This window comes from Alternaria infectoria, assembly GCF_024043175.1.
Source record: "Alternaria infectoria strain BMP 0036 chromosome Unknown scaffold_6, whole genome shotgun sequence".
Lineage (NCBI taxonomy): Eukaryota > Fungi > Ascomycota > Dothideomycetes > Pleosporales > Pleosporaceae > Alternaria > Alternaria infectoria.
This window is the reverse complement of record NW_026250695.1, coordinates 1,009,027-1,034,070: the sequence shown is the minus strand read 5'-3', so window position 1 is coordinate 1,034,070 and position 25,044 is coordinate 1,009,027. Positions and strand designations below refer to the sequence as shown.

General features: G+C 43.5%; 2 protein-coding genes across 2 annotated transcripts; both read left to right on the top strand.

Annotated features, from left to right (window-relative positions):
- Window positions 1-418: 418 nt before the first annotated feature.
- Window positions 419-1,822, top strand: J4E92_004651 (uncharacterized protein; the record flags this gene model as incomplete). The annotated part of the gene is made up of 1 exon (XM_051496040.1): window positions 419-1,822. The coding sequence occupies one exon, from the start codon at window positions 419-421 to the stop codon at window positions 1,820-1,822; it is 1,404 nt and encodes a 467-aa protein (XP_051353880.1).
- A 6,870-nt stretch (window positions 1,823-8,692) lies between these two features.
- On the top strand, window positions 8,693-10,052 carry J4E92_004650 (uncharacterized protein; the record flags this gene model as incomplete). Its single annotated transcript, XM_051496039.1, has 2 exons — window positions 8,693-9,281; window positions 9,334-10,052. 2 exons carry the CDS (start codon window positions 8,693-8,695, stop codon window positions 10,050-10,052), a joined length of 1,308 nt encoding a protein of 435 aa, XP_051353879.1.
- Window positions 10,053-25,044: the final 14,992 nt, after the last annotated feature.

Genomic DNA, 25,044 nt, shown 5'->3' with positions numbered 1-25,044 from the left:
ATACTCCGCTCGAATGGCTATTGTACTTATTGCGGCAATCGCGAGTGACCCTCGCTCGGTCGCAGTACTATGGAACCTGGTCGTTGTTGCCCATATCGCCAGCACCAGCGCTGTCCCCATAAGTCAACTTCTCGATGTATCATTTCCCTCACACATCCATCATCATAACAAGTTCGTCTAATCACATTCCGTTACCATCACATGTTTACTGCAACACATCCGTACCCGTTCACTTTTATCAGCAACGCAACGCTTATATTGGGGTCACTTTCACTATCGCCAGTCACCCAGAGTACGCACGCGATATTGCGTCCGTTTGCGCACCGTCACTTGCACCCGAAAAGCCTACATATCATAGAAACGTTCATCACCCGGCACATCACAAATACTACACCGCTCCCCACCTCCCGCCTCGCCAATGATCGGCCAACGAAGAAGCGCACACGCCGAGCCAGCGGATATGGCACTTCCCGCTAGAAGTACGAACATGTACAATAGACGCTACATAAGCACCGTCCGTAGCTCGGACAAGAAGACATTCAACTTGAAGCCCGAAACCACCCGTCCGTACCGATCCGGCGATCCATCCGTCACAAGTGCTCCAGAAGTTCCAGGCACAATGAAGATTATCGTCGGACCAGAGTCAAATCAACAAACCTGGCATATACCCAAAGCACGTCTAATACGACATTCAAGCATGTTCGACGGAATAATCGCCGCAGACAAAAGGATTTCCGAAATCCATCTTCCAACTATCACACCCAACGCCTTTGCCGATTTCGTTCCGTACATGGAATCGAGCGTATACAGTCCGAACACAGTTGTTACCGGTTATCGTAGCCTACGTGCACATACTGATGCCTGCCTACTCGGGGTTAAGCTCGAAGCGGATGTATACTGGGAAGCCGCTATGCGGCAAATTCACAAGCTCGTCGAGCCACTCGCCCGGTCGACAAGATCCGACGCGAAACAATCTTTACTTCGAGCGAGTGATATTGCGTATATCTGCGCTAACACCACCGCTGAGAGCCTTCGTCGTATCGCGATCATCGGTCCTGTTGCAAGAAGACCGTCTGCTGGCTCCCCGCCTCCCCCAAGACAAGATCGCCACAGCCAGGCTTCCGCCGGGATGGAACTACTCCAAAGACTCTTTTTCGACGCCCTAGCCTCTCATTGGTCTCAGCGAGATGTCCACTATATCGGCGCACAGGATTCACCCCGTGGCGGGGGTTTCAACAGGAACGACGTTCCGGGAGACAGCACCACATGGGGAGAGCTATGTGAGACGTACCCTGACTTCAAAACCCATATGAACAATACCGGAGACATGCAAAGTCGTTACCGGGGCAGCATCCTGAGGGATGTCAACACATACCTCGGCCTTCCAGTTAAGCCCGACCCCCAAGATGAAGACGGAAGTGAGGGTAACAGCAGTCGCAGCAGTGCCACGGCGGTCCAGACAGAGGATGTTGATGTCCCCATGGAAGAAAAGACGACACGACCGAAACTCACGCTCAAACTGAGGGGTCTGAGGCGGAGGGGTAGTAGGGTGTTCGGAGAGGAGTTGTCGGGGAATCCCTGGGAAGAGCACCAAGACCGTGCTAGGCTCAGGGAGAGCGCGGATGAAGAGGACACCATTAACGACGCCGCTGAAGAAACTGCGATCCAGGAGACTACGGAGGGCGTGGACGCTGTCAGAGATGAATCAACCCAATTCGATGAGACTACAGAGGGCATAGACGCGACAGGAGATGAAGCATCCGGAACCGAGGAGAGTACGGAGGGCATGGACGCGGCCAATGACGAAGCATCCCGAATCTAGGAGAGTATGGAGGGTCTGGACAACGGCTTCGAGAAGGATTTTCTAATTGGCTTTAGTGTGCCGTCAGAGCGTTCGTGATGGGGTGGTGAACAATGTTGGGCTCGGGATCTTGGACGCACTCTTTGACATATGAGCTGCTCTCGCACTCATTTACTTTCAGCATGCACGATCATTCCGGCGATGTCTTTTGGGTGCGCTTGTGCGAAGAACATTCATGGATATCAAGTAGTGCGAATGATATCATGTTGTAGCTCGGATGTTGCCAACCCTTTCATGTGTGCATGATACAGATGGGAAAAGTTAAACACTCGGCAGTGTACATTGGAATCCGAATAGAGGCCATCAAACTATTGACTTCATGTATGCTCCTTGGTTGATAACATTTATAATGTTATGTAGTTGGGTGTTCGTTGTTTTTGTCGTCATATACAACTACTTGCTGTTATGGCTTGTGTATGAAATATAGAACACCTAGTTCTACTTGCGTTTCCCTTGATTCATCGGCTCATCAAGGAGAGGACTCTGTCTTTACAAGATATTAACGCAACCAGGTAGTAATACCGTGGATCTGCATCATGACCTTCCAGCGATGAAACATCAGCGCCCGCGAGGCTGTCACCAGCGTCAAGGCGTCAGTTTGCCTTGTAGATGTCTGACTCCCCTTACGATCGGGCGTTCTGAGATCCTAGGGTTGAATCCTTCGGCTTGTTCAATGTGATCAACACCTGACACATGCATCCAGCAGCGGTAAATAGTAAAAGCCACGCCGTAAACACACATCTGCCACGAGCGTCTACGGACATCACTCCGACTTGAACCACCCCTCCGTCAAGGTTGAGTCAACCCACCATCAACAATTCCTAAGACCACCGTCTCAGAACCACAAGAAGATGGTGGTTGCTAAACTGGTCGCCAGGCACCTCGCCGCACCCACGCATCTGCCACCAGCGCCTACTTCCAGACCACCCACCTGCCCAAACCGCCTCCCTCCGCATCCGCATCAGCAAGGCGGCCAGGCTAGGCCAGACCACGAAACTCGCTCACCCACCTTACTTTACTTACCCCAACCCACATACGCGCGCCTCTATTCATGGCGTCTTCGCAATCGAGTGGCCCAAGTTGACCGAAAGCGCATCACGCAAGCGCTGGTGTCGCCCCCAAAGGATGAGGCGAGAGCGACTGGACCTTTTCTTAGGCCTAACCCCCGCCCGCGAGCGCCGCGCAACCGCATCGATGACCTGCAGTAGTTTGCTACCCGTGCCGCTCCCTGGATCTTTTGAACGAACGAGCTGCGAACAAAAATAAAGGTCAAGGCTGGAGTGATGGTGGATTGTAGACATGGAAGTTAGTGGTGAAGAGTCAATGTGTTGATCAGCTTCCGGGCGTAACGCGCATGCGCACGCGTTGTTGGCGGCGCAATCTACTTCGTCAGCACAACGCGGTGCATCTTCGCATTCGTTTTGTTTCTCCGCTGAACACGCAACGCAAAGCAAGGCAGTCTATCAGGTCTCACGATGCAAGGACCGACGCCATGTCGTCAGCTGATAGGATGCAGTCGGAAATGCGTTGCGGCTGTAAGATGTAGCAGCTTGTTTCTGCACTGCCGACACTGCGAGAACATTTTGTAAAAGGTGAGGCTTGTTTCATCTTATGTTTTGCGCTGTTGGCCCACGGGTAGGTGGAGCAGCGACGAGGAAAGCAGGCGAGTGAGTTGGTGAGGCGGTGGAGACACGGCATTTGGCAGACCCATCTGTGCGAGGCGGCAGACGAGGATCCCGTGGCTATGTATACATGACATGGTATAGTCGCCCAGCTTCCTGAAGCGCGAGGGTCGTCCTTGTGTGTGAACTGGGTATGAGGCTGTCAATGCATGGTGGATGGCGAAACATGTGAGTAACTGCGGGCAGGCGCGGGTATTGGGCTTGATGGAGCTGGTAAGGCTAAGAGCCAAGAGTAAATGCCCATGGTATCGTGTGAAGATGCCCATCAGGTGATTACTGAGATACGGAAGGCGAAACATTGAAGGTTGTAAGATTTGTGCTGACGAGGCTGTCGTTGCTTCGTGATGTGGCAAATGGTGTGAGCAGCTCACATGACTGCTATCGCATTCAGAGACAATGTCACTGAGAGACCGCATTATTCTCATGCGATTGCATCATGTTCGTGATGGCGATGTTCACATACACGTGACTAGACATATCTCACTCAGACGAAGGGCTGCGTACGCCAAGCGCAAAACCCGACTGCGCGCGAATTCTCGGGCTCTGCGACGAACATGCTCAACGTCTTTGACCACTTCACCATGCATACGCTGTACGGCGTCTCGACGCCGGAGTTCTGCCCTGTAGTCGGACCTTACTGCGGAAGAAACTTCGCAGATTACTCGCGGCCGCTGTGATCTGCGGAACCCTCAGAGGCTCAGATCGAATCACCCCATAACCACGACTAAGCTCAACGCGAGCGGCTGTACTCGTCCAGAAAAGCCATGGAACAACACAACAGAACCGCAGAAGGTCCGACGTCCCTGCCGATCCAATCTCCTCTGGGCTGCCAGAGTGTAGAGTTTGGTTCGGTGGATAGTTACCGCCGACTAGAGGGCTGCTAGAGCTGAGTGTTTCATCATCCATCTCGATTACTCGCAACGCACGCGTGCGACCAGTATAGGGTCGTGTAAGCGACGCGTTAGAGTTCACGCTTCGCCAACGAGCCGGGCCCCAGACGGAGACTCCAGTTTCCTTTCAATGAACCATGGTGGAGCACACGGGTGGCTTGAATTCAAAGCTTTGAATGAAGCCGCTTGACGAAGTTTCCGGTGCGTCGTTATTGCTGCATATACTGTTGGGACTGACATGTGAAGGGGGTGTGTGGGCGGGTGATCTAAAGACGCGAGACATGTGGAATACACTCCGGTTGCTGAGGCACCAGCCGGGAACAATATTTTGATGATTTGTGATGATGTTGGTCGATATGTGAAGAACGTTTCCAGAATGACGAGCCTGACCCCGAATCTTCGTTGAAGTGGGCTCCTACGTCGTTGCTACCTGCGTATGCATGTGCTCGCTGATCGGACCCTGGGAAAGCGGTTTCTTCGGAAGCACGATGAGAGATCTGACCTCAGCGTGCTGTATCAGAATAAAGTGATGAACAGGGTCTTGCATCACCGACCGCCGATGATGACGTCTGGGCAGGCATCAGCAACCTTGGAATGAAGCCGCGCAAGCTAACCCGAGAAGATCATCAGCTAACAGAGACGGCCTCCGTAAACCTTACAGAACAACATAGGATAGACAGATATCCACTTCGTAGCCAAACTTGTTATGTCAGAACAGAACGCCGCCAGGGTGAAGTTCCCGCAATGCATAATGATATAACGACATGGCGCTGCGAGACTTGCGGAGTCTGGTCCTTCCTTAGTAACCACGAAACGTTTGCTGCCTGCGCCGGCCTGGAGATCGACGAAGAGAGCTTCGGACCGACTCAGAGCGGTGTATACTATATTTTGCCATGCGTTTTGCTCGGCCAATGGAAATGTACACAGCCGCAAAGCATGTCTTGCCAGCATTCTTAATTGCCACAGCCTACCAATTTCGGCGGGACCAAACAAGATCTGAGTAGGCACGAGGAAAACAAGGCTGATGTGCTGTCATTCGTTGGCCACACGAAAGTTTTTAGGTGGCCACAAAGTCTGGATCTGACTGGGCCTGCAATAGTGGGTGGTTGATCTGGTAGTATCGTCACTGGCGTCGCCTGATGTTGCCCCCAGCCGCAGACGCCACGTCGCAGGATCTGTAAGCCATCGAGACACTTGTGGTGGGCACCATATGTCGATTGGACGTTCCCTTGATCACACTGCCGCCGTTAGAGTTTGAGGGCGCAGGAGGTTGAGATGGCGGGGCATTTTAGTTTTGGCGGGTGTCTTATCGATGACTATCGATAACGGGCTTATCCTGAAAATCGCGCTGGTCAGCATTTGGCGGTGAAAGCACTGGAGGCTGCGACTCTCGACCACCTCCACTGAAACGCTCGAGCTTTGTGGAGAACGCCTGTCCGGCAAGGAAAGCATGCACGATTCTGAATCAGCAGGATCGAAAACGCGCATAGAGCAGCCTACGGCGGGTCGGACGGATCAAAGCAGACAACACGATGCTTGGAAACGACGGCATGTTGACGGATGGAGGCTGTTGCGGGTTGCACTATTGCAAACTGCATGTTCCTATGCAGCGCGCTCACAATTCACCAAGACACAAAATATGCACTCTATGAAAGAGATTGCTAGCGTCTTGACAAATTACCATGCGCATCGAACGGCTCAGCTCTCACCCGCGGCCATGCTCTTGGGAACGGCTCCTTCATCTCGAATACCAACAAAGTTTTCAGCCATGATATTGACCCGCAAAGGAACAATTTCGCTCAGGACATGATCTTCGGTCCCTTACACTCACAGACTCCCGCTCGTAAGTTTAGCCTACGGGAAGCGGACTTGGCTTGACTCTGTGCTCCTGCACGGATGACGCCGGAGAGCAGAAAAAGAATTGGAAGCTGCAGGTGCTTGCACGGCTATCTCGCTTGCGCTGGGGTCAGCATCGCAATCTGGCACACATCCCAGCTCCTACGACTCATATGCGGACAAGTCGAGTCGGTTATCCCTTCAACGGGCATGGATACGGGATGAGATACGAACCGGTAGAATGCTCTGCTTCCTCGATCTGGAAGCCTTGGAAGACGTTCTACCGTTTCTACTCGTTGGGAGCTGCTACGACCGGCAAACCATAGATGAACAAAAGTTCGCCCCAACATATTGCGCAATAAGCCACGACAGCAACAGCTGAGCGAATGGCCGGTGTGGGTGGAACAGCGAGACATCGTTAGGCGGTGACTGCCAGGTCACAAGGCCATGACTGGATTGCAACAACACGTAGGTCTAGCAGGGCGCGAATGATGATTGGCACAAAAACACAAAATAATCTCCGCATTAATTGGCCAGGCGGAGCAGTCTCGAAAATTCTGGTGGACGATAGCGTGCCACTGGCGGGCCCAGCTTGTCCAGACAAAATTGCCCACGGAGCCGAGCGACAGGGAGGCCAGCTCGCTGCTCATGGCGAACGGTTCGGTTAGTCATCGTCAAGAAGCAATATATTGGGTAGGCCAATGGCAGGTGGCTACGCAAACAGGGCGAAGTCCGGCGCAACAAGGTTGGCGGTCGTGGGATCGACTGGGCCCGATCGGGCATCAAGTGCCATGTGTCATCGCCAACGCTCTTTGGCGGTCCCCAAAGCTGGAAGCAGCTCGCCCTTGCGCATGGCAGCAACGGCCACGGCCACGGGCTTCAGATTGAAGGACAAAGAACGATGATCAGAAGCGCCGGAAAAGAAAAACAGGTCCACCAACACGAAACCCGAAACGTGACCGCGGGTTGCTGACAGGCACTGTGCCGTCCTCTAGACACAGCACCGGGTTCAGGCAGACGGGACGAAAGGTCGACTGGCGGCATGACAGTCAGAGATGCAGAGCAGTGCCGCAGCGTTGCGAGATCGTCGTTTGGGCGGGCTGCATTCGTCATGGGCCTCGGAGCCAGCGAAGAGTCGAAGACTATCGAACGCCGCCCGTGCGCTCGCGGCTTTTCGAGACGTCGTAAGCCTGGACAGGCTTTGCAGAGGAGGCTAAGCAGCACTAGGCAAGGAACTGCATAGCTGCATCTGCTTGGGGCGAGGCGCGGGCGTTTTGGAGCCTTGGTGGGCCGTCTAATCGGCCGGTGACAAGATGCTGCGATCAGGGGGCCGCGCGAGGGCAGAGGCTGGGGGAGGCAGCGAATCAGACGGGGCGCCCGTATTGCGCCCTGGACAAGTGTCCTCTCTGCGAGCTGACGAGCGCGTGTGGAGCGAGCAGCGAGGGCAGCAGTGAATGGACACGAGTGGCCGGGCAGGCGTCGCGCCACACACACAGCGCGCGGGTCCGCTTGCACCATGGTGCACATCGCGCGCTGCATGGCTCCCTCTGGTGCCTCGAGGCTGCTGCACTTGTCGCGGCGAGAGCAGGCCTGTGTGTCACCCTCGCTGCACTGACAGGCGTCTGATTCGCCCCAAGTCACAGCCGCCCGGTGAGCAGCGGAGTCGCAGGCGGCATGATTCAGGTGAATCAAGGACACGCCCCGGCCGCTCGGTAGCTGCATGACTGTCTTTGTTGGACACGGCCTAGCGTCCAACTGGGTAAAGACGGCTCACACCACTGCAGCCCCCGGCCGCTTTCACTCTCGCCTCCCTGCGCGCGTTGAGACGAGCCATGGAGCCAGGGTGGGTTGCGCGAGTGGAACCACACGTTAGCGTCTGAATGTGCGTGCCGGAGGCCATGGCACACATCGCTGATGGCCTGCACTCGCTCTGTAGCCCCATCCTTCTTCGTCATAGCGCCGCTCCTTCCCTATATTTACGAAAAACCGGGGCCTCCAGGTCAGCCAATAGCCACCTGGGCCCTCCCAGGAAGCCTCTCTTTATCACTGCTGCCCAGCCGTCCTCATACACATACATCATATCCCGCCTCACCCTCTACCACCACCACAACAACCACCACTACCTCCTCACACTACTCTACCCTCCTCCCAACACATTCCTTCGTCAACTACAACAGCCTCTTCAGTCTTTGACAAGCACTCCTCACCCGACTGCTTGCTACCCAGCTACCGTCGCAACCTCCAAGTCACCTGACTTGCCGGATCCGGTTACTCTCTAATACCTTCTCTTTCTGACTCTTCCATCCGGGACTGTTTGCTGTTTCCACACGGACCAGGTCAACCTCCATCTTCCGGATCATCTAACATCGTCCTTGAGGCCTTCATTGGACCTACGAGGACTTCTTACCCTTCCCACTCACAATATGTACCCGACGCCCCCTGCTTCCCCAACCCAAAATGGATTCTGCGCGCCGGAAGACCGCCTAGGTCAACTTCTTGCTGGACGACTTCAATTGACCGGCATTCTTGGTGTAGGAGCTTACGGCGTGGTGTACACAGCCGTGGACATCCAAACCAACGTCCCGTATGCCGTAAAGGCACTCAACAAGGTTGGTCTCGAGCCTCGCCAGAGGAAGTTCCAACAAAGAGAAATCCAGCTCCACCACCAGGCCAGCGCTCATCCCAACGTTGTCTCTCTGGTCAAGATCATGGACGCCCCTGACTGTACATACGTTGTCATTGAATACTGCCCAGAAGGTGACCTGTTCTCCAACATCACCGAGCAGGGCAAGTACGTTGGTAACGATGCCATGGCCAAGCGCGCTTTCCTCCAGGTTTTGGATGCCGTGGAATACTGCCACTCTATTGGAATCTACCACCGGGACTTGAAGCCAGAAAACGTTCTCGTCACTGACCAAGGAATGACCTGCAAACTGGCCGACTTTGGACTTGCCACTACCGACGCTGTCACCTCCGACTTTGGATGCGGCTCGACTTTCTACATGTCTCCAGGTACGTTCAAAATGATCTGACTCATCTAAAGTCACGTGCTAACTTTTTGCAGAATGTCAGACATCAGCACCCAAGGCCTACTCATGCTACGCCTCAGCGCCCAACGATGTCTGGAGTCTGGGAGTCATGCTTGTCAACCTCACTTGTGGACGCAACCCATGGAAGCGAGCATCCTTCGAGGACAGCACCTTCCGCGCGTTCATGAAGGACCCCAAGTTCCTGAGGACCATTCTTCCCGTTTCCACAGAGCTCGACGCCATCCTCAGGCGCATGTTCGAGTTCAACCCCGCCAACAGGGCGACCATTCCTGAGATTCGTGAGATGATCCTCCGATGCTCAGCCTTCACCCAAACCAAGTCAGCTGTGTCGACGCCTCTGTCTTCTCCTCCCTTCAGCCCCGTAGACTACAGCCGGGATGCTGCCTACAACGCTTACTACCAGGCCCCCGCAGTCCCCCAGTTTGCTGCTCTTCCTGGCTCAGCCTACGCACCATCACCCTTCCAGCACTCTACCTCATCTGGAAGTTCAAACTCGGACAACGACTCGGTCTTCTCCGCTTGTTCATCAGCCTCATCCGCATCCTCAACATCTTCGTACCAACACGTTTCCTCTTCTCAGGTCCCCAAGTTTTCTTCCCGAGTACCGCAGCCTCAACAATACGTTTCCCAGCCACCTGCCAACACGTGGTTCCAGCCATTCATCCAGGCGGCCAACCTGGTCAAGCATGTGTCCTTCCAGCCATCGATGATGGCTCCGGTCCATGTTTACTAAGCCACCCTTTTTTCTGGACCTTTGGACCCTTTCTATTACGATATGCTTCTTCACGATGTGTTTATACAATTTTCGAAAAAGTCACGATGACACGAACAGCGATTGATTTCTCGTTCGGTGTTGGTGCGGTTTGTTTTCTTTGGCGTTTCAAAACTAGACCAGTCCGGACGATACTCCGGTCTTGGACTTTAGAATTATCTGGTTACTACGTTTAACTCGGCGCCTTGATGGCACGGCGTTTGATTCTGGCGTGGCTATCTCAATGGTTTTCTGCCACGTATAGTAGGAGTGGGGTCAATAGGCATTTTCCCGGAGTTGTTCTTGTTGGGCATTGGATCGGTAGAGATTCATTGCCATCACGTTCGTTCGAATTTCCCATCATCAAGAGATACCAGAGCACTAGCTCAACAATGTACGGTAGCAGGTCCCAAAAAGAAGGACACAAATCTTTGCCATGAGCAAACTCAAACAAATGCAAAAACATATCATACGGTTGCTGCGACGAGAGTCGTACAGCAGACTAAACAAGCCACATCTTCCCACCTCATCACTTGACTGAATACGCTCTATTGACACTGCCCTTAGTCCATCCCCCTGTCCACGATGCTCCCACCGAATGTGCGCATCGACCACACCAACGTTGTTGACCCACTCACACAACGCATCAATCTGAAGCCACCCTGCCGCAGTTCTGCACCCAGCCCAAAACATGCATACACTTGCGCGAGCAATCCATCTCGCAACCAACCACCTGCTTAGCCACTCCACCTAGGCCCCACGGCCTGGGCATCATCCATATGCACCCGCAAAGTCTCCATCGCGATGGTCGCTGTAAGCCCACCTCCACCAGCAAATCACAGGTTCCACCAAGACCGATGTGTGCAAGGCCATCTGCGTGCTGAGCGTGCAAGTGTGCAGTAGCTTGTCTTGACTCGACGGGGACTATCACGCCGGGATTGCGCCCTGCCTCCACAACCTAACTGTTAAAAGGCTAAGCCGATGTGTAAGATTGCTAGGCGCACTTCCAAGGGGAATTATGGATGGAGAAGAGCGGATACCGGATGCAGGTCGTGGCCGGTTGATGACCTGAATGCAGGATCGAGACTCATCTCTGCGCTTTCTGTCATTCCCTTAGCGCAGATCTTTGTTGGGAGACAGGCGGCCGCCTAAACGGATTCCTCAGGCCACGCGATGTACTCTAGATGGAGGTAGGCGAGGCGAAGGCTATGCTAAGCTACTCGTGGCTGAGATGGTGTAGTGTTGTTATTGACATGCTGTTGGACCTGTACGGCATCTGTCCTCCTGGATCGGATCCCACTGCCACAAGAGGCATACCACGAAATGACACGCAGGCAGCAGTAAACATGTCTCGGCCATACGAACGCTATTTCGAGGTCCCTGTCTCGCTTCGTGGCCGGTCAGCTGGCCTCCAAGGAGGGCTGATTCTCTCCAGTCAACCACCAAACGTCCTCCAGCTTCCGTTGCCCTTGTGTCGTATCGGCTACCGATGCTCCCAAGACACATTAGCACGTCGCGTACAGTGTACATCCGCTTACACTTGCAGTGAGGCGTCACCGGAATCTCTTGACGGCACCAATCGCGACACCCAAGCAAGCATGGAAGGGCACCGTTGCAGAGTTTTTGTTTTTGCGGCCGCCAATCCTTCGTCATCTGACGAGCGTGACGAGGCGATCGAAAAAGGAAAATGTCGTCGCTACCGAAGCCATTCCAGCAATCAGCACATACGCACTCATTTCGCATAAGCACCGCGCGGGTAATGGCGTCGAGTGACGTGCAGAATGGCTGACGGAGCAAGTCTGGTGTAAGGATGACATCCTGCCAAGGCCAGCGGCTGGTGTGTGGCAACAATCATCACCCAGCCCGCGGGCGTCGTTTCCTTCTGCCGCTAGCCACACTCCAGGAAGAAATCCCTCAACCCCATCCTTTTGCATCATACGCATCCCACCCCGCGGGCCTCTCGTCAGATTTGTGCATGCGACAAGCTTTCCGTTCGTTATTGATCCAGCATGCGCAAGTGTGGCGATGAAGGACCTGGGCACTCAACGTCTTACCGAAAAACCTGGTCCAGACTTATTGATGCGATGAAAGTGTCTTTCCCCATTCGTCGGGTGAATTGCATGCTTCCATAGCCACCATAACTTGGTTCAGAGCTAGTCAACATGGAGCAACAAAAACGGTCTTGGGTACCGTCTCAGGCGATAGGGAGAAGTGCCCTGGTCGCTCAACGGCATCAAAGATCTGCTATCAGCTCATATGGGGGCTATATCGACGAAACCCACCCTGGAAGACGTTGACTCTCGCTTCAGTACGGGATGACATCGTCCCTCGGCTCTTGGATATTGTGGCTGTTCGCCAATACTTGCCTGAGGCATGCCTTGCTACCGTATACCGTACTTGCATCCAATTCTTTCTTTCTTCCGACACCCGTACGCACCCCAGAAGCATGCTTTTTCGTGCGCCCCGAAGGTACCTCGCACTGGCTTTTGCTTAGGCGCGATCTCGCTTTCGCTTTGTGAGCATGTGACATGCCAGGTGCGGCGTCACAGATAGACGAACGGGTTCGGTAAACTGCACACCGGATACTTACTTCTACGTAGGGATTGCCGATCTGAGGCCTCAAAGTAAGGAGCGGACCTTGCGCGCAGTAAGCTTCGTGACTTGTTGTTTGTCGGTGTCACCGTTCCGTCTCACGACAAACTGTCGGGTCTGTCGATTGACATCCACCTTGCGGGTACCAGTCTGTGCTGTGCTGTGGGAACCTGATGCCTGGAATCTCCTCGTTCCTTTAGCTGAGCACGTCCATCTCGACGTGATCGACCCTTCTTCCAGGCAGACATCTCAAAAGCATGCCTCCATGCCGATGCGGTTATCCGTGGCACTGCACATCGACAGTACTTTGGGCGTTCATCGGGCCAGACCAGCAAAGACGCCGCTCCAAGTCATGAACCCAAAACCTTCCATCACCAGTGCACTTTCGTTCGTGGACACCGGAAATACATCTCCAAGTCACTGATCCCCAATATCTCCGTACTGGCGAGCATCTCCGCATGTTTTCTTCTCCTCCTAGGGCGATGCCAAACTTTGTCAGTCGCACAAAGAACATGCAATGGCGCTGCATGGTTGCACGATAGCCACCCAAGTCTGCCTCATCAGCCACTTGCGAGAAACCTTCCACAACATGATCAGATCGTTGCTCAATGCTAGCACGATATCCCCACAAGTGGTACAGCATTGCGCCGCTTCTCGACATGTGTTCGCCCAGTCCAATGCTTCGGAACGCCCCTTACTGTAACGGGCTCCCTTGGACAACGCAAGTAACACAACGATGGTCCCCATCTAGCCACCTGCAGACATCCCCATCTACGAGCGTATCACTGCGTTTGAGTTTGCTGCATCCGCCATACGAACAATTGGACATGCCTCTGCTCCCGTGTCTCCGCCCAAGACACAAGCGGCTTCCCGTATACGTACGACCGGCCCGAGAAAAGGTGTTCACAGTCACACATTCCTCACGGCAAGCTACAACAGCACACTCACACCCGGCCGTGTACACAAGAAGGACAGGCGTAAGACTGACAGCGGGTAGGCGTTCCGAAGGGCGCATATGCAACTAGGCGGTCTCCGACAGTCGCCCAGAGCGTTTCGCTGCTCAGCCTCTCCGTGCGCTGTACCAGTTCCAACGGCGTGACAGCTGAGCCTCTGTCTATGCTTTTCCCATTCTGGCGTTGTACTAACAAAGGCGAACGTTCACGATCGACCATGGTTGCCTTTTGCACACCCCCAATTAGCAAGGTTTGCCTTTAGGGTGCCATATCGCCGGCATCCCACGCGAAGCTGCATGATCAGCCCATGAGCACAGGTCATTGGGCATACGAGAAGAGCGTCCGGGACAGCCCACTGGCTGGTAGGTGCCCAGCGCTTTAGACGACGACGACTTGTCTTCTTTTCCTTCCACGGTTCTCTTCACGCGTCATACGCTACGATGTTCTTTCCCTCTCCAAACCTTGCTGCGAACATGCATGAACCAGGTAGCGCGATATCCAGACTTCGGAACACTATTATCGTCGACTTCGCCTCCTAGGCAGAACGCATACAGAACGCACGTAGGCGATGCCCGACGCTGGGATGCCCGCATGGCATGGCATAGGGAGCTAGCTACCGAACCCGCGACCTCGTACGAAGGAAAACGAGGATGCAGCGAGGAAACATGGATCTACGGTGGGCTAGCGAGGCGGACTCATGGCTGTGGGAGCTCGCAGGCATCTATTCGAGTATATTCTACGGTCGGCTTCCTGCGTCTGTAGCGGAGGAAGCAGAGGAAGAAGAAAGGTTTGGGCGGAGATCGGGTCTTGGGCAGCAATAGTCTAAAGGTTTGTTGGCGAAGTATGATTCTTACCATTCTACTCTACGGGCCAGGACCCGGGAGAATGAGCTCAGCCTCGTCATCGCATCGTGAGTCCGAACACACCGAAAGACCTACTCTCAGATTCCGTCATCGTACCCACATCAACACCTCCTCCCAGCACGGCCATCCCTCACAAAAGCACATCATCAACGCAAAGCCCAAAGCCCAAGCTCTTCGAAGCTCAGGTCCCTTCCTGCATCGGTACCTTGCACCTTACACCCATGCCTTCTCTTCGCCCCACAAGCATCAGGCACCCACTGGCCATGCAGCTCACGGTGTACGTACCCGGCTCAGACCAGGCTATTGCTGTCGAGTCTTTCGTCACACGACGCGAGGGATGCGATGGGGGTTGCTTGCAGTGCTTGCGTCGGAGAGTTTATGTTGTGCTAGGAACGTTGGGGGGAGGACATTGGTGCAGAGGGAGTTTTGCGTGGGAGGGTTGGTGTTGTGTTACGGTAGTGTGTGGGGTTGTAGAAGGCTTCTACCTAAGCGCTTCATTATACAGGGTATCATCGAAACATGTTTCATTTATTCGTACGGTTCATTAAGGAGATAAAAGTAGGAAGGGCGAATTATTAGTAGACCTCGAGCGTTGTGATGGTGGTGTTAGGGTAGATAGGTGGGTACGCGGGGATATCATGAACTTTTGGTGCATGTGAGTAGCTATCAGACATAATGCGATTTAAATCGTGGGCAACATTAAAAACTTCGCATCTGTATGTATTAGAGTATATTGTAGTGCTGTTCCTATAAGCTACTACTACTACTACGTCTATTCTAGCCTATTCTAACCTTAATATTTAAGTATATAAGCTATTTTTTTTTTATAAAGTAAAACTATAGTTTAGTTAATAGTACTTTAAGTATATCTTTATAAACTATAGTACTTTTTTAGCTATATTATAATTACGTAAGTAGTAGTAAGTATAAAAGTAATATACTAAACTAATCTTCTTTTTATTTATTATATACTTAGCTATAACTACTTTTAATAATTTTACTATTTTACTTTTTAACTATAAAGTAGCTAGTAGTACTATAATTAATTACTTATTAACTATAAAAAAAAAATAAGTACTATATTTACTAAAAATACTTATAATAATAATTTTTTTAAGCTAAAGCTAAAGCTAAAAGCTTAGTTTATATATTTTATTACTAAAGTATACTATAGTACTTTAAATAGTACTTATATACTACTTAAAGTACTATACTAAACTAACTAATACTTTAGCTTTTAATAATTAAAACTTAATTAACTTTTTTTAAGCTTAACTAGTAAGGCTAGTAAACTTATTAAGTACTAGTAAGTTTAGTAAATATAAAAAAAAATATTTTAACTTAGCTTATATACTAAGTAAGATCTAAAAACTTTTTAACTTAGTATAAAAAAAGAAAAAAAAAAAGAAAGTAGTAGTAAAAGTATATAACTATAAGTACTTTTATAAAACTAGGTTTTAGCTCTTAGCTAAAATAGAGTTTCTATAAGCTAGATATATATAAATACACTTATTCTTTTCTAGGTATAAGCTACTACGCCTAAGTTAGTATAGCCTTAATTCTTAGAGAATAATAAAGCTCTTTATATAAGCTACGTTATTCTCTCTATACGCTTATAATTTTATACGCCTTTAGGCTCTTAATCTAGACTCTCTAGTCTAAGTTAGAATAACTTATCTATATATACTTACTTAATATAGCTCTTAAGTCTACTAAAGCTATATAGCGTCTTAGGCGCTTACTACTTTAGATAGCGCTACTTAGCTAGTACCTTTATAATATATCTATATATCTACCTATATATCTACTTTACGCGCTATCTTATATACTATATAATACTTAATTACTTATATATACTATACGTATTATATTATATTATATATATATACTAATATACTAAATATAGCTTTATATTTAGCTACTTTTATAGAAATACTATTACTAGTAATATTATAATTATAAAAGTAGAATAGATTAATATAGAATTATATAAACGCAAACCTCTACTAAGTAATCTAGGTAGAGCTATTACTTATAAAAAGTTTCTCTAAGTTTTTATACTAGTAGAGCCTACGCTTGCGTAGGCTAGCGTAGTCTAGAGAGGTCTAGAAAAATCTAAAGTAGTCTATAACTAAGTAGTTATAATAAAGTCTTTCTTCTCTCTAGAAGTATATTCTATATAAGATAGAGAATTAAAAAAATTTAGAAGATTATATAAGCGCTAAGCCTAGGCTAAAATATAGTCTATATATTAATATTAGAGAATCTCTTTTTAGGCTATCTATCTAGACTTCTTACTTCTATCTATTATTTAGTAAGTATTTCTAAAATCTCTATATATTAGAATTAGTCTAGACTACTCTAGATTAGAGTAGATCTAGGCTAGCCTAGCGTAGTCTAGCTTTGCCTTTTTCTTTCTTTTACTAATAAGTATAGAAGCCTATTAACTAACACTACTAACTATAATCTAGCGTAATCTTATACTATCTATCTTTATCTTCTACTACCTAAAGTATTCTAGTAATAACTAGCTATCTTTAATTCTAATCTAGTTCTATCTATACTAATCTAGTTATAATATAGGCGCTTAGAGCCTAGTAACTAAGAGACGTAACTACTAAGGCTAGATATAACCTAAATAGTTATATACGCTATAGTAATATCTTATATACTACTATTAAAGATAACTAGTAGACTAATCTAGTACTCTACTACTATCTACTAGATAAGAACTATAAGATATAGGTTAGTGCTTCTTTCTAGAGCTATCTATACTAATCTATACTAACCTAGACTTTATAGAGTAGAACTACTATAATAGCGTCTTGTGCTATTAGTAAGAAAAAAGCTTTAACTCTTCTTTACTATATTCTCTATAACTTATTTAGTTAAGATTATTTTTAAGTAAGTAATACTATTCTAGTATAATCTAGGCTAATCTAGACTAATTTAGCTACCTAAGTACACTATCTTTAGTATTATTATAATATAAGTAAAGATCTATAAAATATACTTTTAGACGCTCTTAAACGCTTTAGTTTATAATATTTTAAACACTTCTACTATAGATAAGTTATCTCTAAAGTAGAACGTTAAGGTTTAGGCTACTACCTTTACTATATAAGTAATCTAGAGTTATTTATACTAATCTATACTAATCTAGATAGAAACACTATTTAATATATTAATAATAAAAATACGCCTCTATACTCTAGTAAGTATATCTAGTTTAACACTAAAGTTCTTAGAGTTACCTAGAAAGCTAAGTCTTATAGTAACGCTAATAGAGCTCTTAAGACTTCTAGTAAGTATATAAGTATACTTCTCTCTATTCTAATCTAGACTTATCTAATCTAGTTTAAAAGAAGAAGAATATAAATTCTCTTAAGAAGAAGATTTTAGCTCTAGAGGCTAAGATTAAGAGTTTTATTAACTTACTATTCTTAATTAAGAGTAAGCTATCTAAGGCTACTAAAAATAGCTTCTAGGCTAATTACTCTACTTTGCTCTAAGCTAACCTAGCGTAGCCTAGGTTTATCTAGAGCTATCTCTAGGTTAATTTAGGTAGTCTTGTTCTAGTTAGCGTTTTTTAGTTATAAAGTTTAGCATCTAAAATACTCTAGTGTAGATTAGTCTAGGTTAGGCTCTCTAGAGTTCTTTCTAGTTCTAATCTACTTATTATTATTCTTTGCATAGTAATTAGTTACTATTTAGTCTAGATAGGTCTAGATTAGTATAAATTAGCTTTAGCCTTAGAAATATAATTATTAATTTCTTTATACTTATAATTAAGATTTAAGTAATTTTAAAGTCTATTATACTTAGAAAATTTATTAATTTATTTAATCTAATATGTTCTCTAGCCTACTCTATTAGAATATTAGACTAGGCTAATCTAAACTTATCTAGCTCTTTCTAGGCCTACTCTAGCATAATTACTTCTAGTTAAAGTGTTCTTAGAACTTCTTAAACGCTCTTATAGCGCTAAGAGAGATTTTCTCTAAAGGTAGCTATTAATTATTAAAGTCTAAATAGCCTATCTATTTAACTAAGTATATTTAAGAATCTTCTACTTTTTACTTTTTAAGTATTCTATCTATCTTATATACGTTGTTATCTACTTATAGAGTAATATAATAGAGTAGATCTTAGTCTTTCTAGACTAGACTAGTGTTAGAAGCGTTCTCTAGTAGACTAACATAGAAAACTAAGTAGATTCTACTATCTTCTAGAAGGTCTAGTTAGTAGGCTTACTTACTAATTTATTTTATTACTTTAAGTAGGCTCTAGTACTTATAGTCTAGTTTCTTTTTAGGTCTAGTTATATAGATATTACGTATATCTAGTATAACCTAATTACTAACTTTAAACTTCTTAGGCTTATAGCTTTTATTATACATCTTCTATTAGTACTCTTAGACTCTTACTAAGTTTTGTTATACTATTTTATATACTTTCTTATATAGTTTCTAGTCTTAGAGCGTACGCTTAGATAGTCTAGTTAGATCTAGACTAGTTAACTCTAGTATAGATAGAATTATATAGTTATACACTAGCTTAAATAAAGTAACACTAGTTAAGTTATATTTAGAGTTATTATACGTAAACTTAGTATTAGCTAGTAGAGTTACTTAGTTATTCTACTTATAGTTTATATAAGCTCTAAGGTATTACTCTAGAACCTAATTTATATACTCTGTTTAGCTATTAGTCTAAAAGTAAAAGGCTATTAATAGTAGTTATCTAGTCTTTAGGTATTAAGTAAAAGTACTCTAGTACGCTAACGTAAATAGCACCTTTCTATTAGTAACTACTAACTTTAGTAAGCTATAAAGGCGCATAATCTCTTAATAGAAGGTTTTAGCTAGTTCTAGCGTATTTAGGTTATCTTTAAATAGTATAAAGTATACTATCTTAGAGAAGTAGTATATAACTATAAGTATACTATTATACTCTTACTTTTCTAAAGTACTTAGAGGCAACTTAGTAATAAAGTTTATAGTAATATTCTTTTAGATATTAGCTAGTATAAGTAGTAACTATAGTTCTCTATACTTAGTATATCTAGTAGGTTTTATTCTTACGTAGGTTATATAGAACTAATAGTAGTTCTTAACTATCTATTAGACCTCTAGCTACTAGAATTCTTTTAATATAAGATCTAGAGTTTAGGTAAACCTAAAGTAACTTACTAAGAGATTATTATAGTAAGCTTATAGAACCTTAACATAGGCTACTTCTAAAATATAGAGTCTTCTCTTATAAAAGAGTATATTATCTAATTCTATACTCTATTAGTCTATCTACTATAGTTAAGTATTATCTAATATTAATAGTACTTCTCTAGTAAAGTCTACGTACTTATTACTAAAAATACTCTCTCTAATAGCGTTATGTATAAAGTATAGTAGCCTAGTCTAGTTAGTAAGTAATATTAGTTAACTTAAAGTAATAGCTCTAGTTATACCTATAACTACTCTAATCTAGAGTTCTCTTACCTTTTTTAGAGTAACTACGCGCTCTTTAGAGCTATCTACGTTAGTTAACTATAGCTTACGCTAAAGCTCTACTAGTAATCTCTTATTACTACTAGCTAAACTTACTATGTTCTTATCTAACTTATAATCTAGGCATTTAAATAGTTTATTAGTAGAGTTAGTCTACTTAGAGTAGTAGACTATAGTAAAGTAGAAGGTAGCTAGCTATTCTACCTATCTAGTCTACCTACGTAATAGTACCTTAGTAAATATAAATCTTTATAAGTTATAGTAGTTTATATAAAAAGTAATATTATAGACTATACTCTTAAGGTAATACCTCTAGTGTTTAAAGGCCTCTACTACTATAAGAAGTTCTCTATTATACGTATTATAATTACGCTTAGTAGAGGTTATCTTACATAAATAGTATATAATTAGATACTATAGGTTCTTACTATTAGGTTCTAGTCTAGACTAGTTTAGAATTCTAGAGATTATAAAGCCTAAAGCGTTAGTTTCTACTTTATAGAGTAGGCTAGAGTTAAAATAGACTAAAATAGAGCTTATAGTAAATCTTTCTTTAAGAATCTTAAAAGCTTTAATAGTATTAGAATCTAGCTTAATTAGACGTAATTCTTCTTATTATTACTAGTAGCTACTTTTACTTGCCTTAGGCAGCCTTTAGATAATCTAGTAAAGAAGAGTAGCTATTTTAAAGAACTCTTCTATAAAGCGCTAGTAGTAGTTAGTAAAGTCTAGAAAGATTTAGACGTTTCTAACTAAAGCTAGTATAAGCTAGAATTAAATAGTATTAACGTAGTTAGTTTTTATCTCTACTCTCTATAGAGTAACTATAAAGCTTAAGTAGTCTACTTTCTAGGTATAGAAGTTACACTTAGAGAGTTTAGCGTATAGCCTATACTAGATAAGTCTAGATAATACTTTTTAGACCTAGCTAACGTATTTCTTTTTATTCTAGAAGTAAATAAGAATATTATTAAGATATATAATATAGTAGATATCTAGTAAGTCTAATAGAATTAAGTTAATATAATTCTAGAATACTATAGAGGCATTAGTAAAGCTAAATAGTATTATAGTATATTTAAAATAGCTATACTTAGTGTAGAAAGCTATCTTCTACTTATCTCTCTTCTTAATATAGATATAGTAGTAAGTATTCTATAGGTCTAGTTTAGTGTAAATTAATATAGATCTAAGTTAATTAAGAAACTCTTTTATAAGTAGTAGTAGATAGTAGTTTTTTATAGTAATTGCGTTAAGGCTATAGTAGTCTATATATAACTAGAGAGAGCTATTTTTCTTTTTTATAAATAGAATTAGCGCCTCTACCTTAGAAGTAGAGCGCCTAATCTATTCTCTAGTAAGGTTCTTATTAATATATTTACGTAGTATCTCTACCTTTATTACTAATAGACTATAAAGTAGTCTATAAAATAGGTTCTTTTTCTTTTCTAGGTTAATTACTATCTTATATAGTCTATGTTTAGCTAGAATAGCAGCGTCTTCTTTAGAAAAGGCCTTTACCTAGAAGCTATAGTACTAATAGAGTAGAGTACTATTATCTAGACTAGCCTAGCCTACTACTAGTAGAAAGCTATTATTATTTTTATTAAGAAGTATAGCTATAAATTGTTTAGAGGTCTCTAGAGCAATCTTATAGTATCTAGCCTACTTTACAAATTTTATAGATTTTAAAATAAAGTTTAGAGTAGATTACTATTACTTTAGCTATAGTATACTTAGAATTATGTTAAATTCTTTAAAGTTTTCTAGATAAAACTCTCTCTACCTTTCTTAGGTAGTATTATAGCTATTAGTTATAGTGTACTTAATATCTATCTAGCCTAATATAGCTAGTTCTTAGCTATTAAGACTATAGAACTAGATTATACTATCTTAGTATAGTACGTATTTAGCTTTGCTAGCTATAGCTTAACTAATAAAGTTAGCCTTAGCGCTACTATTAAGAAGCGCCTAGATATAAATAGACTTAGATTTAGCTAGAATAGTGCTTTCTATAGTAATTAGAGATAAGTCTACTATCTTTAGCCTAGTCTTACGCTTACTACTTATAGTAGTAATAAGACTCTTAGAGTATATAATAAGTTTCTTAGGCTATAGAGTTAGGTAGCCTAAGAGTGCGCTTTTCTTTTCTAGGTACTAGTAGAGTTAGAATACTCTCTTTTATAGTACTTTTTATAGTAGTAGTTATAGTATTTAATCTAACTAATATTCTTTATACTTATTTAGGCTACTAGAGTAGTTATAGGTTCTCTCTTAAGAGATATACGTAGTTTTACCTCTTAGCTAAATAGACTACGCTAGTTAGCGTTGTACTATATTTACTTAAAGAGTAACTAGTTTCTTTTAGTATTGTTTATACCTATCTAGGCCTATTTAACTTAAAGTATAAATTCTAGAGCTCTATACTACTAGTTAGCCTTAGCCTCTAGTACTATAAGGCTATACTATTTCTACTTAATATTATTTAGTTATTTATATATCTTTAGATTAAGAGTAGAGTAGAAGTTATAGATATAATTTTTATTAGTATTATTAAGAGCAGCTTAAGTATTAAGCTTTTTTTATTATATCTTAAGGTAGTTAAGAAGCTTAGTAGAGGTATAATAATACTATTTTATATTCTTAATCTTCTCTCTAGCTATCTACTTATATTTAAAGAAAGAGCTAAGAGACTCTAGTATAGCTACCTTTAGAGTAGCCTAGATTAGAACTAGCGCTTCTAAGTTAGCTATAATAGCTTTAGCTATTCTTTTCTAATAGTTAAGTTAGTAGTCTCTAAGCTATCTAATTATAAAGTTAACTTACATAGTTAAGTTAGTTAAGGTAAAGTTACTCTTAAAAAAGTATTTATAAGCTTTAGCCTAGCTATTAAGTTATACTTTATTCTTACTTTTAAAACGCGTTAAAAAGTTAAATTTTAGAAGTAGAATCTTAAAAGGTCTAGTCTAGTATAGAGTACTCTTAGTAGGCGTAGCTAGAGCTAGTATTAGTATAGGTAGTAGTAGAGTCTAAAGGTTACCTCTAGTAAGTATAGCTTTAAGAGCCTTACGTTAAGCGCGTAAAGTAGTAATCTTTATATACTATTTAGCTTCTAATAGAAGCTATTCTTTCTATTTAAGTTCTTACTAAAAAGTTAATAGTGTTAGTTTATTAATAGATATTCTCTTCTTAACTAGTAGTATTTCTATAGTAAATATTAGAGCTTATAATTTTTCTTTAGTAGTAGTTAGAGCTAATAAAGTGTTAGCTAGCCTAGACTAGGCCTAGAAAGCTACATTTTCTACTATACTACGTAATTATAATAAAACTATATTTATAGTGTTACTAATAGTTATAGATAGAGGTTTATATTATAAAAGTAGAATAGGTTAATACAAAATTATATAAACGTAAACCTCTACTAAGTAATCTAGGTAGAGCTATTACTTATAAAAAGTTTTTTTAAGTTTCTACGCTAGTAAAGCCTGCGCTTACGTAGACTAGCGTAGTCTAGAGAGGTCTAGAGAGATCTAGAGTAGTCTATAACTAAGCAGTTATAATAATAATACTATTACTTTTAATATAGATAATTACTCTACTATATAAATACCTATACTAATATAAGACTTAACTAATATATTATACTACGCGCCTTATAAGTACTTAAGTAAGAAGAAAATACTTCTCTAGATTATTTTATACTTTTAGCGCCTTTATAAATTTTAGTTTAGTATTACTTATCTTTTACTAGCTAACCTAAATAATTAATACCTTTAGTAGATTATTCTACTACTTTATAAATATATTTTTAGTACTTTTTAAATTATCTATCTTTTATTAGTCTACGCTGCGTAGCTATATATATATACTTACTATATACTTACTTACTTTTTTATATTTTTAAAGAACTATCTAAATAGACTAAGCTATTACTATAGCTTTAGCTTTAACGCGCTAGTTACTTTTTTATTATTTTTAGTAACTTTAGCTACTTTTTTATATATAACTATCTCTACGCTTAAAGACTCTAAGTCTATTTTATTTATAATTTATATTAGGTAGCTTTCTAGATTTATATATAATTAGCTACTATATATATATATATATACTATAGAATACTTACTAGTTATAACTAGTTCTAGAATAGAAGGTATTATTTTATTTAAACTTATTTAAACTTATTTAGTACTTTTAAATATTCTTAGAGAATATTTTATAAAGAATACTTTTTTAAATTAAAGTTCTTATAAATATACTATGTACTTTTTTACTACTACTCTTTTGCACCTAATATCTTATATATAGTTCTTAGCTCTTTCTTTATCTTTAGCTTTTTAGCTACTACGCTTTAGAATATAACTTAAATTAACTTAGAATATCTACTATATTTTAGCTACTTAACTTATACTTACTATACTTACACTTTCTATTCTGTTTGCAGCTGCTACAATCGCGCTTACTACCTCTTCTTGTGCGCCTTTACATTAGTATCAATGTAGAACACACAAGGATTGATTCTGCTTTACTAATTATGTTAGTTTTGGACTTATCCTATTACTCTTCGAGGGCCAGTAACGATGTTCCACAAGCTCGTATCGCCTCCCCTGAAACATTCAGGCCAGCCACTTTCGCGCCTCAGGTCACCGAGAGCTCAGCCTCCTGCGTTTACACCGCCTCGATGCTGTCAAAACACCGCAGGTACTTAATCTTTGCTACAACACCAAAATCGCCACGGTGCAGACGTCGCAAGTTGGTCTGTACTACAGAAGTCGGCTGTAGCACAACCCGTTTGACGAAAGAGCGACGCATCAACATCTGTTCTGGACTTCTAGCCCCTGCGAATCGTCTCTGGAAAACACGCGTCGTTCCAAAAACCTAGCGAACGTACACGCACAGCCTTGTCGCAGAGATGGAGTTGCCACCTAGGCATGTGCGATTCACACACACTCCACTGGACTTCAAGACCAAAGAGATACGCCTCATAACGATCCAACCAAGTTCCGACCCGTCGAGCCCAATTCAAATAAACATGAAGAATGTTGACTTCAGTGAACGCAAT